The sequence below is a fragment of the Oncorhynchus kisutch genome, linkage group LG16 (assembly GCF_002021735.2).
Source record: "Oncorhynchus kisutch isolate 150728-3 linkage group LG16, Okis_V2, whole genome shotgun sequence".
Lineage (NCBI taxonomy): Eukaryota > Metazoa > Chordata > Actinopteri > Salmoniformes > Salmonidae > Oncorhynchus > Oncorhynchus kisutch.
Window position 1 is genome coordinate 25,331,106 of NC_034189.2, and position 16,208 is coordinate 25,347,313.

The following is a 16,208-nucleotide window of genomic DNA, read 5'->3' on the forward strand; positions in this document are numbered from 1 at the left end:
GCTATTGTTATTTTACTGCTGCTCTTTAACTACTTGTTACTTTTATTTCTGATTCTTATTCATATTTTTTTAACTGCATTGTTGGATAGGGGGCTTGTAACTAAGTATTTCACGGTAAGGTGAATACCTGTTGTATTCGGCGCATGTGACTAATAAAATGTGATTTGATGATTTGATTTAATCAATCAACATATGCTTCTCTTTGTTTGTCTCAATGTATGAGAATTTCTCTTTTACATATCCCAACTCCATTTAAGACACCCTTGATGGCGGGGAGGGGGGATCGAGTTAGATGTTTGTACAGGGATGGTGGTTGGAAGAGCGCACTTGTTTGAAATTGAAAAACGTGGCGGTAGCTTCTGATAAAGAAGAACATCAAGACGAAGCAGCTGCTTTATAAGTGGGATGCACTGTTGAGCGCTACATCCCGAGGGGTTCGTTCTGATTGTACGGAGACTGTGACAGCCGGTTAAATGGCGTCCCTTGAGAAAGGAAGAGGGTTAGAATAGTGCAGAAATTGTCATGACCTGAGGCAGTGAAGAAAGTAGAGGAAGATGGGTCAAGGGGGAGGGATCCTGAGAGGAGTGGTGTGAGTAGTAGATCTGTACCAGTACAGAGGGATAGGCCAATAAGTGATATATGTTTCAGTAAGATTGGATTTCTTGCATTTATAGCAATGGTTATCAACTGTACTGCAGGGATGGAACATAAGTCATAGAAAATTGAGGTTGTGGTGGCAGCTGCATTGAGGTATGTGGGTGTACGAGACTTGACATCAGAAGAGTTACAGGGTGTGTTAAGTCGTCCTTTCAGGTTGTTGGCATGAGGTAGGACTAAATATATTGAAGTAGTGGAGTAGGGTGTTATTATTTTTTGTGAGTGTAGTGTTAGATGGTACAAGCAATGTATAAGGGAGTTGTACTCCAGTAGGTGGCGGTAATGCAACATATATTGGAAATCAACCACCGTTAAACCTCATGGAAGAAGAGGTTCTTCAACAGCAGTTAGTGAGCCACCACCGTAGCTTGCTAGCCAACATAGCCGAAAGATTCAAGCTCTTTAGACTTCGGTGTATATTCGCCACTGTGTTTTGAACACACTTTGGTCGTCAAGCTAGTTTACCATTTACATTTCATATTTACGTTGCTAGTAGTTAGCTAGCTGGATAGCTAAAACAGCCTAGCACTAGGCTAGTCGATTATAATAATGTGCTAACTAGCTAGCTAACATCCAACCATGAGCTCCTGCCCTGATAAAGAAGAGGGGGTCTGCTGGACGGAGAAAGAGGGTCTTTGGCTGAACATTGTCGTAAAAGAGGAGGAGGAGGATGAGGCTGTCACAGTAAAAAAAGAGGTAGAGGGTGAGGCTGTTGCAATGAAAGGTGAAGGAGCTCCAGTGAAGGAAGAGTTCAGAGTGAAAGAGGAGGACATCGTCACTGTGAAAGAAGAGGGGGAAGAAAAAGTGGAGGGTGCCGTTTTTGGAGTGAAGAAGGAGATAACTGTAATTGTGAAAGAGACTGGAGATCAGATTAACAACGGTGAGTAACGTTATTATCTTAATTAACAAGAGGGGCACAAATTGTCTTAACGTCAGACTGTTACCATGTATATTCAGTTTGAGAGAAGTCGACCCAAAAAAATATCTACACGCCAGAATGTTGAATATAATGACATTAACACCAAATATGTCTAATTGTCCTATCTGTGTTAACACTTTACCGTTGTCTGTGCTGCTGGTGCATTTTGACGGTGGGAAGTGGAGGTAAAATATCCACAGGAAAGTTTTATTTACCTGACTTTTTGCGGTGTCGGTAGGTTCTGTCACGTGTATTTCCAATCTGTTGATGCATTGCATGTGATGCACAATATGTAAACAATAGCTGAATTGAACCTTGAATGTTGTTGACCAAAGCAAGTTCCCTCACAATCAGCTGGAAATACCTGTGAAACTTGCCAGCTGATTGTGTGGGACAAAGTTAGGTCTGTGTCTGTGGTTAAGCTCCGCCATTGTTTACATATTGTGCGAGTGTTTATTGTGTGCGAATTGCATCAGTATTACAAAATACAAAACCGGAAATACAATCGAAATACAGACCAGCGTAGTGAGACTCGGGTTAACACTTCCCTGTCTAAGATTACATCCGACATAAAGACAAAATCAGTGGACAACAGGTCAATTTAATTTAAAAAAAAGTTTATTCAACATTCTGATATGTAACGGGATGGTTCAGAAATGCTGAGTATTAATGACAGGAGCCAATACAAGTCTTCCACTCTTGGATTCTAAAAGAGGCTAGGTCACACTTGTTGAATCAATGCATGGTTTTAAAGGGGCCTTTTTGATTATGCAGTTTAATGTCGGAAAGAAAGCCACACTGTAAAATGTGTATACCATTAAAGTTGGCAACCAACAAATGTTAACAATGGATTGTTTTGTGTGAAATTACAACTTAAATATCTCACCCTTAGGGGTAGCCCTTCATAGCTCGCCATCATGTATACAGCTAACAGTAAGTACTGTCATTTTAACAGTAGCGTCCCGTCCTAGGTCATTCCATAGTGACAGCTTGTGAGATATCACCCGATCCCGTTGCTGTACGCAACCTGTTTTGGCAGTAAGTGTCCTGCGTTGGATGGTGTCCATAATCGGTAGACAGTTTATCATCGTTTGCATCGCCAAGTAGTGACCAAGAAAGTATTAAATCCACTTTTTGATGCTACCCCCACCCCTTCCAATCAAAGATGGATTCCCCCTTATGGATGTTACATGGATTCCCAATTTAGCGTTATGGATGTTACATGAAATGGACAAGCTTTTTTGGGGAGACTGAACATATTAGCAGAAGTCTGTGAGGTTGTAAGTCTTAGGTCAAAACATGGATAGCCATTTCGAGGGAAAGGCTTGGCTGAACACAAAAACGATCATTTTGAAAATATTGTAATTTCTATTATTACTTTAGAGATAGTGGGCCACCAACAAAACGTTGTTAACAGTCGACCAAATGCAACCAATAACATTGACTGACGGATTGTCATCCATTAGAGCAAGATTCGATTTGGAACACTTCATAATTTGTTTTTGAAATCTCCCCAAGTTTATTTTTAATTATGAAATGTTGTGAAGACTGGCCTAAGGTTTTTGAGGGATCTTGTCCGGAAGAAAACTCACAGGAAGGCACTTATCATGGGGGGGTTTCATTCAGGTCTCTGTTTAACTGAATACTCTGTCTTTGGCAGGAGAGAGACGAGACTCTCCCTCTGACAGCGAGAAGAGTCCTTCAGGTGAACCAGACCCAAAGACGTCCAAACCAGCAGGACGACACCACTGCTCCCAGTGTGGAAAGAGTTTTACCCAGTTAGGGAGCTTGAAAACGCATGAGAGAATACACACAGGAGAAAAGCCCTACCACTGCTCCCAGTGTGAAAAGAGTTTTAGGTGGTTAGGTAGTCTGAAAAAGCATGAGAAGACACACACACGAGAAAAGCCCTACCAATGCTCCCTGTGTGGTCAGAGTTTTACCCAGTTAGGGGCCCTCAATAAGCATGACAGGACACACACGGGAGGTGATAAGACCTACCACTGCTCCATGTGTGGAAAGGTATTTAACCGCTTAAGGCATCTGAATAAGCATGAAAGAATACATACACAGGAGGAGAAGACATACCACTGCTCTCATTGCGGAAAGACATTTTCCCAGTTAGAGGACCTGGAATCGCATGAGAGAATAGAGAGGCTGTGTTCTGACTTATGTTTTTGACTGGGAATTTGTGTTTTTGGTCATGCCACATGAAATCAAACTGTGTCAATTAGGTTTTACTTAAAAATAGGCCTCGAGACATAATGTCTAAAATCAGATTAAATATTTTAATGTGTATTTCATTTTGATAATGTCATTTAATTTCATTGGATACAAGTAAGTATAAACCCTCCAATGTTGTTCATTATATTATTTGGATATTGCAAATGTAAATTATTATATAAGTCACTAAGTAAGTAGCCTTTCACGAGCCTTGGCTTGTCTGAGCCAGAATTAATCTCCTATTTTTGTAGCTTGAGGCAGCCTGATGTACAAGTACATTCCCTGGACAGTACACTAGTCTATTAAGTTATATATTGTTGGGTTCTGAGAATATGAAATATACTTATTAATATCACTGAGGGAGAGAGGATAATGTATAACGTTTACATTATGTCAGGATATGTAATTGTTAGCCATCAGGGATCCTATGGGAGGGATCCTCTGGGATGAGAAGAGACACAGTCTGGTACCAGTCACCATGACAGCTGTGAGTTGGGGAGGAGTGAGCACTTTGGGGCAGAGGTCAGGTCAGATGAAGTGAGGAAGAACAGATCTCACTAAGGTTCTGTCTAGCAACCGAGATGCATTGGCTGTTCAGATGTGTAGGAGGAGACTCGGCATAGGAGAAAGGGTTACATATCGGTGCTTGTGTGAATATATCGTCTGCACAGCTGTTTGACACTTTGGGATGAATACACTTGGTTTAAGCTTTCATAGTGTCTGTTGAGTTCTTACTCTAATAATTAGAACCTAACAATATAGTGCCTTCAGAAATGATTCACGCCTCTTGAAATTTTCCACATTTTATTGTGTTACAGCCTGAATTAGAAATTGATTGATTAAATTTCGATTTTGTGTCACTGGCATACACACAATACCCCATAATGTCAAAGCGGATTTATGTTTTTAGAATTTTTGAACTTATTTACAAATGAAAAGCTGAAATGTCTCGTCAATAAGTATTCAACCCCTTTGTTATGGCAAGCCTAAATAAGATCAGCTTTTCCATAGACTCTCTCTGTGTAAAATAATGTTTAACATGATTTTTGAATGACTTCCTCATCTCTCTACCCCACACGTACAATTACAATTATCTGTAAGGTCCCTGATTATTGGTAGATGGGTAAAAGAAAAAGACAGCAGACATTGAATATCCCTTTGAGCATGGTGAAGTTATTAATTACACTTTGGATGGTGTATCAATACACCCAGCCAAGACAAAGATACATGCGTCCTTCCTAACTCAGTTGCCGGAGAGAAAGGAAACCGCTCAGGGATTGGGCCAATGGTGACTTTAAAACAGTTAGAGTTTAATGGCTGTGATAGGAGAAAGCTGAGGATGGATCAACAATGTTGTCGTTACTCCACAATACTAATATAAATGACAGAGTGAAAAGGAAGAAGACAAATATTCCCAAACATGCATCCTGTTTGTATCAAGGTACTAAAATAACACTGAAAAAAAAAATTCAAATCAATTTACTTTTTGTCCTGAATACAAAGTGTTATCTTTGGGGCAAGTCCAATAAAACACATTAGTGAGTACCACTCTCCATATTTTCAAGCATGGTAGTGGCTGCATCATGTTATGGGAATGATTGTAACTGTTAAAGACTGGGGAGTTTTGTGGATAAAAAAGAAATGGAATGGAGCTAAGCACAGAAAAAATCCTATAGAAAAATCTGGTTCAATCTGCTGAGAGATGAACTCACGTTTCAGCAAGACAATAACCTAAAACACAGGGCCAAATCTGGAGTTGCTTACCAAGAATGCAGTGCATGTTTCTGAGTGGCTGAGTAACAGTGTTGAATCTGCTTGAACATCTATGGCAAGACCTGAAAATGGTTGTCTAGCAATGATCAACAACCAATTTGACAGAGCTTGAAGAATTGTAAAAAGAATAATGGGCAAATGTTGCACAATTCAAGGTGTGGAAAGCTCTTAAAAACGTACCCAGAAAGACACAGCTGTAATCACTCCCAAAGGTTATTCTACGCAGTATTGGCTCAGGTGTGAATACTTATGTAAGGAGATATTCTGTATTTCATTTTTAATACATTTGCAAAAAATCCTAAACATGTTTTCACTTTATTATTATAGGGTATTGTGTGTAGATGGGTGAGATTTTCTTTTATTTCAACCATTTTGAATTCAGGCTGTAACACAACCAAATGTGAAATAAATCAAGGGGTATGAATACTTTCTGAGGGCACTGTAGAGGAATAGAATTGAGCATTTCTTGATTCCAACCACGAAATGTCTTGAATGTGATTTGATATATGATATGGATATAGCTAAATTAATTTGATTGGACACACCTACTCATTCAAGAGTTTTTCTTTATTTGTACTATTTTCTACATTGTATCTCAAATTTGGACTCATCAGACCCAAAAGACAGATTTCCACCGGTCTAATATTCATTGCTCGTGTTTTTTGGCCAACGCATGTCTCTTCTTTATATTGGTGTCCGTCCTTTAGTACTGGTTTCTTTACTTGAACTCTGTGAAGCATTTATTTGGGCTGCAAATTATGAGGCTGGTAACTCTAATGAACTTATCCTCTGCAGTAGAGGTAACTCTGGGTCTTACTTTCCTGTGGTGGTCCACATGTAAGCCAGTTTCCTCATAGTGCTTGATGGTTTTTGCGACTGCACATGAAGAAACATTCAAACTTCTTGAAATTTTATGGATTGAATAACCTTTATGTTTTAAAGTAATTATGGACTGTTGTTTCTCTTTGCTTATTTGAGCTGTTCTTATTTGAGACTTGGTCTTTTACCAAATAGAGCTATCTTCTGCATACCACTCCTACCATGTCACAACACAACTGATTGGCTCAAACACATTAAGAAGGAAAAAAAATCCACAAATTAACTTTTAACAAGGCACACCTGTTCATTGAAATGCATTCCAGGTGACTACCTCATGAAGCTGGTTGAGAGAATGCCAAGAGTGTGCAAAGCTGTCATCAAGGCAAAGAATCTAACATTTGTTTAATACTTTTTTGGTTAATACATGATTCCAAATGTGTTATTTCATAGTTTTGATGTCTTCACTATTATTTTCCAATGTGGAAAATAGTAAAAATAAAGAAACCCTTGAATGAGTAGGTGTGTCCAAACTTTTGAATGGTGTTACATGTAGGAGCTTTAGAGACCTAGTTGCATATTTATATATGTTTATCTGAATCATAAATAAGAAATTGCCTTAAATGCAGTCGTTAATGTAAAGTTTGTTTAAAATTCTTACTAATCAATCAACACATGCTTCTCTTTGTACTTCACCATTTAATATTGAAAAATGAAAAAATTAAAACATTTACATTAGATTTACGTTTTAGTCATTTAGCAGACACTCTTTTCCAGAGCGATTTACAGTAGGTCACCCGTGGAAATTGAAACCACAACCCTAAATGTTTTGTAAAAAAAAAACGTGCTCCTTACCTACTCCAGTCAGCAGAGGCCATGTCTGTTTATATACAGCTGAAGTCGGAAGTTTACATACACTTAGGTTGGAGTCATTGAAAGTTGTTTTTCAACCACTCCACAAATTTCTTGTTAAGAAACTATAGTTTTGGCAAGTCGGTTAGGACATATACTTTGTGCATGACACAAGTCATTTTTCCAACAATTGCTTACAGGCAGATTATTTCACTTATAATTCACTGTATCACAATTCCAGTGGGTCAGAAGTTTACATGCTGTGGTTTATAGCAGGTCAGCCACCAGGGGGAGACTCATCGAGGCCTGGTGACAGACGGAGTATACATCCCGAGTTGATGGCTCCATCTGCTGGACGTGCCAGGTCTTGACGGGCTCTAGGGCCAGGACTAATTGGTGAGAAATCAAGGGCTGATTGTTCACCAGCTGTACAAGTCCCATAAAGCTGCCAGAAGGGCAGCACATGGGGCAGAGACTGGGGCAGGAAAGGACTCCCGTATAGTTGGGGACGGTACCATAGGTAACAGGAGGGAGTCCAGTTTTTGATCCCGACAGGATACAGCATGACCCGGAGCCCAGAAGACGGTATCCCAGGGAGGGTCTCTTGGGGGAGACCTATTATTTTCTTTTGGATGAATTGTTTTAATAAACACCTTTGAAACTGAGCTAATCCTACTCTGTCCATGTCTGATCTGTGTAAACGTTTTGACCCTGGTCTGCAACAATACACTAAGTTACCTACGCCTTTAAACAGCTTGGAAAATTCCAGAAAATGTCATCGCTTTAGAAGCTTCTGATAGGCTAATTGACATCATTTGAGTCAATTGGAGGTGTACCTGTGGATGTATTTCAAGGCCTACCTTCAAACTCAGTGCCTCTTTGCTTGACATCATGGGAAAATCAAAAGAAATCAGCCAAGACCTCAATTGTAGACCTCAACAAGTCTGGTTCATCCTTGGGGGCAATTTCCAAACGCCTGAAGGTACCACGTTCATCTGTACAAACAATAGTACGCAAGTATAAACACCATGGGACCACGCAGCCGTCATACCGCTCAGGAGGGAGACTCGTTCTGTCTCCTAGAGATGAACGTACTTTGGTGTGAAAAGTGCAAATCAATCCCAGAACAACAGCAAAGGACCTTGTGAAGATGCTGGAGGAAACGGGTACAAAAGTATCTATATCCACAGTAAGGTGAGTCTTTTATATAGACATAACTTGACAGGCTGCTCAGCATGGAAGAAGCCACTGCTCCAAAACCGCCATAAAAAAGCCAGACTACTGCACATGGGGACAAAGATCGTACATTTTGGAGAAATGTCCTCTGGTCTGATGAAACAAAATAGAACTGTTTGGCCATAATGACCATCGTTATGTTTGGAGGAAAAAGGGGAGGCTTGCAAGCTGAAGAACATCATCCCAAACTTGAAGCACAGGTGTGGCATCATCATCTTGTGGGGATGCTTTGCTGCAGGAGGGACTGGTGCACTTCACAAAATAGATGGCATCATCAGGACAGAAAATTATATACAGAAGCAAAATCTCAAGACATCAGTCAGGAAGTTAAAGCTTGGTCGCAAATGGGTCTACCAAATGGACAACGATCCCAAGCATACTTCCAAAGTTGTGGCAAAATGGCTTAAGGACAACAAGGTTCAGGTATTGGAGTGGCCATCACAAAGCCCTGACCTCAATCCTATAGAAAACTTGTGGACAGAACTGAAAAAGCGTGTGTGAGCAAGGAGGCCTACAAACCTGACTCAGCTCTGTCAGGAGGAATGGGCCAAAATTCACCTAACTTATTGTGGAAGGCTACCTGAAACATTTTACCCAAGTTAAACAATTTAAAGGCAATGCTACCAAATACCAATTGAGTGTATGTGAACTTCTGATCCACTGGGAATGTGATGGAAGAAATAAAAGTTGAAATATATCATTCTCTCTATTATTATTCTGAAATTTCACATTCTTAAAATAAAGTGTTGATCCTAACTGACCTGAGACAGAACATTTTTATTAGGATTAAATGTTAGGAATTGTGAAAAACTGAGTTTAAATGTATTTGGCTAAGGTGTATGTAAACTTCTGACTTCAACTGTTTTTATACTGAACAAAAATATAAACGCAACATCCAAAAATGTTAATGATTTTACTGAGTTACAATTCATATAAGGAAATCAGTCAATTAAAATAAATGAGGCCCTAATCTATGGATTTCACATGACTGGGCAGGGGTGCAGCTATTGTTGGAGGCGGCTTATGGTAGAGAAATTAACATCAATTCTCTGGCAACAGCTCTGGTGGACATTCCTGCAGTTAGCATGTCAATTGCACGCTCCCTCAAAACAACTTTGGGATTGTTTTGAGTGTGAAAATACTGCACAGTTTAAAGTGGCCATTTATTATCCCCATCACAAGGTGCACCTGTGTAATGATTATTCTGTTTAATCAGCTTCTTGATATGCCACACCTGTCAGATGGATGGATTATCTTGGCAAAGGAGAAATGCTACCCAACAATCAATCAATCAAATGTATTTATGAAGCCCTTTTTACATCAGCCGATGTCACAAAGTGCTATACAGAAACCCAGCCTAAAACCCCAAACATCAAGCAATGCAAATGTAGAAGCATGGTGGCTAGGAAAAACTCCCTAGAAAGGAACCTTGGAAGAAACCTAGAGAGGAACCAGGTTCTGAGAGGTGGCCAGTCCTCTTCTGGCTGTGCCGGGTGGAGATTATAACAGTACATGGCCAAGATGTTCAAACGTTCATAGATGACCAGCAGGGTCAAATAATAATAATCGCAGTGGTTGTAGAGGGTGCAACAGGTCAGCACCTCAGGAGTAAATGTCAGTTGGCTTTCCATAGCTGATCAGTCAGAGTTAGAGACAGGTAGAGAGAGAGAGTCGACAACAGCAGGTCCGGGACAAGGTAGCACTTCCGGTGAACAGGTCAGGGTTCCGTAGCCGCAGGCAGAACAGTTGAAACTGGAGCAGCAGCACGACCAGGTGGACTGGGGACAGCAAGGAGTCATCAGGCCAGGTAGTCCTGAGGCATTGTCCTAGGGCTCAGGTCCTCCGAGAGAAGAGAGAAAGAGAGCGTTAAGAGGGAGCATACTTAAATTCACACAGGACACTGGATAAATCAGGAGAAATAGTCCAGATATAACAGACTGATCGTAGCCCCCGACACAAACTATTGCAGCATAAATACTGGAGGCTGAGACGGGAGGGGTCGGGAGACACTAGCCCTGTCCGACAATACCCCCAGACTGGGCCAACCAGGCAGGTTATAACCCCACCCACTTTGCCAAACACTAGAGGGATATCTTCAAACCACCACCTTACTACACTGGGACAAGGCCAAATATAGCCCACGAAGATCTCCCCCACGGCACAAACCCGAGGGGGGCGTCAACCCGGACAGGAAGATCACGTTAGTGACTCAACCCACTCAAGTGACGCACCCCTCCTAGGGATGGCATAGAAGAGCACCAGTAAGCCAGTGTCTCAGCCCCTGTAATAGGGTTAGAGGCAGAGAATCCTAGTGGAGAGGGGAACCAGCCAGGCAGAGACAACAAGGGCTCCAGTGCCTTTCTGTTCACCTTCACACCCCTGGGCCAGACTACACTCAATCATATAACCTACTGAAGAGATGAGTCTTCAATAAAGACTTAACAGGGACGTAAACAAATTTGTGCACAACATTTGAGAGAAATAAGCTTTTTGTGCATATGGAACATTTCAGGGATCTTTTATTTTGGCTCCTGAAACATGGGACCAACAGTTTACATGTTGCATTTATATTTTTGAGTATAATTGACGGGACGCTTCTTCAACAACGACAACGCTTCTAGCCATGACTGGATACCTTTATAGAGACCCATCGTGGAGGTGTCATAATACCCTTAAAACCTAGCGGTCAAACAGGGAAATTGTTCCAATCGTTTTCCCACCATTCATTTGTCCCATAAGGGATTTTAGAAACACTGTTTTGTGTAGGCTTACACTGGCGTGACGCTTTGATTCCCATTTAAATCTCTCGGACAAGGTGACTTTCATCAATATTTTCGGTTCTATTTACATTAAAGTATCATGTAATCTACACATCCCTGCAAACTCCTGCATGTCATCTCTAACAGACACCTTTGCTAACAGGTATTGTGTTCATTTAAAACCTGCCCAAGACAGTTCAAATTGTCCACTTAAAGAGATGTAGGCAATTTATTAATTACTACATTCAGTTAGTTCATCCCAATATTTTTACCTTTGCCTCGATTCGGTGGTCTCGGCCATTGTTGTTATTTATTATAGCCACATTAGCAGCGAATTTCATTTTGATGGGGTAAATACTGCAGAATACTTTTATAAATCACCTTGTCCTAGAAAAATTTACACGGTTATCAAAACTTCCGCCAGGGTAAGCCTACATGAAACACAGCCCTTATTAAGTGTTTCTAAAATCCCATATGAATGGTGGAAAAACGATTGGAACCATTTTCCTGTTTGACCGCTAAGCTCTATGGGTATTATGACTCATACTGAGGTAATCTATTATTTAATGAAATTAAGGAAAAATAAAATGTTTCCCTCAACTGCGTTACCTAATTCAGTCAGCACTACCAACTCCAGTCGGCAGAAGGCGATATGCGTCTTTCAGCCGACGCTACCAGTGTGACGTACAATCCAGTTAACCGGACGCTTCTTCAACAACAGCAGCTAGTCAGCCACCACCGTAGCTTGCTAGCCAACATAGCCGAAGCATTGGATATCTTTAGATCATTTCGTTCTATATTAGCCACTGTGTTTTAAAAACACTTCTGTCCTCGTAAAGTTAGCTAGTTACCCCCTTTCATTTCATATTGACGTTGCTATAGCTAGCTGGGTAGCTAAAACAGCCTATTCGCTCAGGCTAACTAACTTGCCAACCTCTCTGAGCATGAGTTTACTAAAATACTCTCCATCTGCTAAAGAAGAGGGGGTCTGCTGGACGGAGAAAGAAGCTCTGGGGCTGGACATTGTCGTAAAAGAGGAGGAGGAAGAGGATGTTCCAGTGAAAAAAGAAAAGAAAGAAATTCCTGTGAAAGAAGAGGAAGGAGAGTTCAGAGTGAAAGAGGAGGAGGATGTTACTGTGAACGAAGAGGAGAAAGAGAAGGAACAGGATACCGTTTTTGGAGTGAAGGAGGAGGGGGAGATAACTGTCACATTGAAAGAGGAGGATGAGACTGGAGATCTGATTAACACCGGTACGTACTATATTAAAAACAGAGGCACAAATTCTGTCTGAAGTTGTTGAACTAATGTGTGGTTTTATAGCAGCATTCCACTGACGTTGTAGGCTACACTTGAATATGTTGTTCAGTACTGTATTGTTAAAGCTACACTGTAAGATGTATATGCGGTCAAATAGTGGGCCACCAACAAAATGCATGAATCAAATGCGGGTGGAACGTTCCAACAGAAATCTGATCCAAAAACCTCTGGAGTACAAGGATGCCAATAAATAACTCATACAGAGTAGCATGATAAATTCACCTCGCTAACTAGCTGCCGAATAAGCATCAAATCACCACGTAGTTTATTATTGTTTGTCCATAGGAGCCCAGAGCGAGGACAGACATTTTTCGGAAATAATGGTGGTGAGTGAAAAACTTAATTAAATTCTACTCTCCTTACCCGGTATCTTAGTCTGCCGCTTTACAACTTTGTATGCTTTTTTGGCAACCTTGTTATTTACGAAGTTTTGGGAACAGATTCCCGTTGGAACGTTCCACAAATTATACCAACCCATCAAATGCATCCAATGATATTGATTTAGCTAAATACTGTTGTCCACAATATCTATTATTTTAGTGCTCTGCTCAGCCTAAAACGAACCTAATAAACCAGACTCTAATACCAGGTCTTGGTATACACTGTACAGTCTGCAACATAGCACTGCAAACAATTTATTAGGCAACCTAAAAACATGACTCTCCACGAGAGCAAGATTACATTTGAAGTTCTACATTATTATTATTATTATGGCCATCAAGTTTTTTTAATTGATGAAATGTTATGAAAACTGACTTCAGGTGATTGAGGGACCAAGTTCTGGATTAAACCTCATAGGAAGACAGTTTTATCATGTGTGGGTTTCATTCATGTCTCTGTTTAACTAAATACTCTGTTTTTCTTTGGCAGAAGAGAGACCAGACTCTCACTCTGACAGCGGGGAGAGTCCTTCAGGGGAACCAGATGCAGAGACGTCCAAACAAGCGAGACGACACCACTGTTCCCAGTGTGGAAAGAGTTTTACTCAGTTAAGGGGCCTGAAAATGCATAGGAGAATACACACAGGAGATACACCTTACCACTGTATCCACTGTGGAAAGAGTTTTAGGTGGTTAGGAAGCCTAAAGGACCATAAGAGAATACACACGGGAGAGAAGCCTCACCACTGCTCCGAGTGTGGAAAGCGTTTTACCCGATTACTACACCTGACATCACATCAAAGGACACACACAGGAGAAAAGCCTTTCCCATGTTCCCAGTGTGGAAAGGGTTTTACCCAGTTAGGGAGCCTGAAGGAGCATGAGAGAATACACACAGGAGAAAGCCCTTTCCCATGCTCCCAGTGTGGAAAGAGTTTTACCCGTTTAAGGAGCTTGAAGGGGCATGAGAGGACACACACGGGAGAAAGGCCTTTCCAATGTTCCCAGTGTGGAAAGGGTTTTAACCGGATAGGGAGTCTGAAGGAGCATGAGAGGACACACACAGGAGAAAAGCCTTTCAAATGTTCTCAGTGTGGAAATAGATTTACCCGGTTAGGGAACCTGAAAGGGCATGAAAGAATACATACAAAACCACAGGAGGAGGAGGAGGAGGAGAAGAAATACCATTGCTCTCATTGTGGAAAGAAATTTTTCCGATCAGAGGACCTGAAAACACATGAGAGGATAGAGAGGCTGTGTTCTGACTTAAGTTTTTGACTGAGAATGTGTGTTTTTGTTCATGCCACATGAAATCAAATTACAAATGCAAAAGCTTGCTAAAAAATAGGCCTACATTTGTTTTTCATTTTTAACCTCGAGGCATACAGGATGGTTCTCAATATGCATACGTTCTCTTGAGTAATTTCTTGTGAGGATGAATGTGGAGAAGGCATAAAACATTTGATTTGAGAAGCAATCGCACTCCCCGCACTGTGTTACATCACGCTGCATCTCCCCATTCACTGAACCTTCTTCTAGCCAGGACAATGGAAACAATAGAGACGAAACAAGATAGACACAAAGCAAATCTTTTACTTCATAATTATCAGCTAGATATATGTGAATCGTAATCTAACTATCCATCTAGCTAGTAAACAGGCAAAAAATTCTCTAAAATGAATGTTATGCAAGGTAGATGTCAATTCTTCATGGTTTGCTAGCTAGCCAGTTAGTCCTATTGACTTACACTGAACCTTGCTTTTTCTAGGCAGGACAATGGCAAGAGACGAAACAAGATATACACAAAGCAAATGTTTTACTTCATAACTATCAGCTTGCTATATGTGAATCGTAGTAATATAGCTGACCAGATAGTATAACAAGCAAAAATGACCTAAAACCAATGTGATCAAGGTAGATTTAAATTCTTTGTGGGTAGCTAGCTAACAATTCTTTGTGGCTATCTGGCTAGCTAGCAGGTTATCTCTATTGATTTACTATGGGCTTAGGACCTAAGCACACTACAGTGGGTATTGTAGGCAGGTAACCATGCCTAAATTAACACTGCGTGTATTTATTAACGTAGCAAGATAAAATATTGCAGCCAGGCAACATATGAGATGTGAATAGGCAACATTTCATTCCAAAGTTGGAGTATATTTTCTCTTTCTTCAGCTCAAATAATGGTCTCCATTGAGTTCAAGAAAATTTGAGAAACATCTACGGTGTCTTCAGAAAGTATTCGCACCCTTTGACTTTTTCCACATTTTCTTGTTACAAAATGAGATTAAAGTGGATTTAGTTGTCAACAATCGACACAAAATAATCAGTCAAAGTGGAAGAAAATGTGTTACTTTTTATTAATGGAAAATAAGACACTAATATAGGTTGGTAGGCCTCCTTGCTCGCACACGCTTTTTCAGTTCTGCCCACAAGTTTTCTATAGGATTGAGGTCAGGGCTTTGTGAAGGCCACTCCAATACCTTGACTTTGTTGTCCTTAAGCCATTTTGTCTTGAGATGTTGCTTCAATATATCCATATAATTGTCCTTCCTCATGATGCCATCTATTTTGTGAAGTGCACCAGACCCTCCTGCAGCAAAGCACCCCCACAACATGATGCTGCCACCCCCGTGCTTCATGGTTGGGATGGTGAAGGTACCTGAGCCCCAAAACATCACTGCTCTAGAGGAGATCTGCATGGAGGAATGGGCCAATATACCAGCAACAGTGTGTGAAAACCTTGTGAAGACTTACAGAAAACGTTTGACCTCTGTCATTGCCAACAAAGGGAATGTAACAAAGTATTGAGATAAACTTTTGTTATTGACCAAATACTTATTTTCCACCATAATTTGCAAATAAATTCATTAAAAATCCTACAATGTGATTTTTTTTTTTTCATTTTGTCTGTCATAGTTGAAGTGTACCTATGATGAAAATTACAGGCCTGTCTCATCTTTTTAAGTGGGAGAACTTGCACAATTGGTGGCTGACTAAATACTTTTTTTGCCCCACTGTATGTACAATGGGTCCCTTCTCTGTCTCTTCCACTCTCTTTCCCCACCCCATTCATTGTGTAACAAGCTGTCATATCGGGTTAGTCCATTAGGGACTTTTCATTGCATTTTGTTAGTTATCGATGTATAATCTATCCTGTGTGTGTGTGTTTATGTAATTCTGTGTGATGTTAGTAAATAAATCATTAAGCCAATTTGTGTATCGCTGAATCATCATTTAGACTAGGTTTTGTGCAGATTTGAAGTCAACAACGT

General features: G+C 40.6%; 2 protein-coding genes across 3 annotated transcripts; both read left to right on the plus strand.

Moving 5' to 3' along the window:
* The first annotated feature begins 953 nt into the window (after positions 1–953).
* Positions 954–7,128, plus strand: LOC109906532 (zinc finger protein 135). The gene is made up of 2 exons (XM_020504267.2): positions 954–1,537; positions 3,237–7,128. The coding sequence occupies exons 1-2, from the start codon at positions 1,237–1,239 to the stop codon at positions 3,755–3,757; spliced, it is 822 nt and encodes a 273-aa protein (XP_020359856.1). The 5' UTR covers positions 954–1,236; the 3' UTR covers positions 3,758–7,128.
* A 4,755-nt stretch (positions 7,129–11,883) lies between these two features.
* Positions 11,884–16,147, plus strand: LOC109906256 (zinc finger protein 239-like). 2 transcript variants are annotated; one of them, XM_031792083.1, is made up of 3 exons: positions 11,884–12,486; positions 12,839–12,879; positions 13,424–16,147. In XM_031792083.1, exons 1-3 carry the CDS (start codon positions 12,180–12,182, stop codon positions 13,544–13,546), a joined length of 471 nt encoding a protein of 156 aa, XP_031647943.1. In that variant the 5' UTR covers positions 11,884–12,179; the 3' UTR covers positions 13,547–16,147. The 2 variants fall into 2 exon arrangements, with proteins under 2 accessions (XP_031647943.1, XP_031647942.1); XM_031792082.1 differs by lacking the exon at positions 12,839–12,879 and having other exon boundaries at positions 11,903–12,486.
* Positions 16,148–16,208: the final 61 nt, after the last annotated feature.

Excerpts from the sequence above, each read along its gene's own strand:
- LOC109906256 (XM_031792082.1), top strand. The coding sequence starts at position 12,180 with ATGAGTTTACTAAAATACTCTCCATCTGCTAAAGAAGAGGGGGTCTGC. Across the intron at positions 12,487-13,423 it reads TGGAGATCTGATTAACACCG|AAGAGAGACCAGACTCTCAC; the intron begins GTACGTACTATA and ends TTTCTTTGGCAG.
- LOC109906532 (XM_020504267.2), top strand. The coding sequence starts at position 1,237 with ATGAGCTCCTGCCCTGATAAAGAAGAGGGGGTCTGCTGGACGGAGAAA. Across the intron at positions 1,538-3,236 it reads TGGAGATCAGATTAACAACG|GAGAGAGACGAGACTCTCCC; the intron begins GTGAGTAACGTT and ends TGTCTTTGGCAG.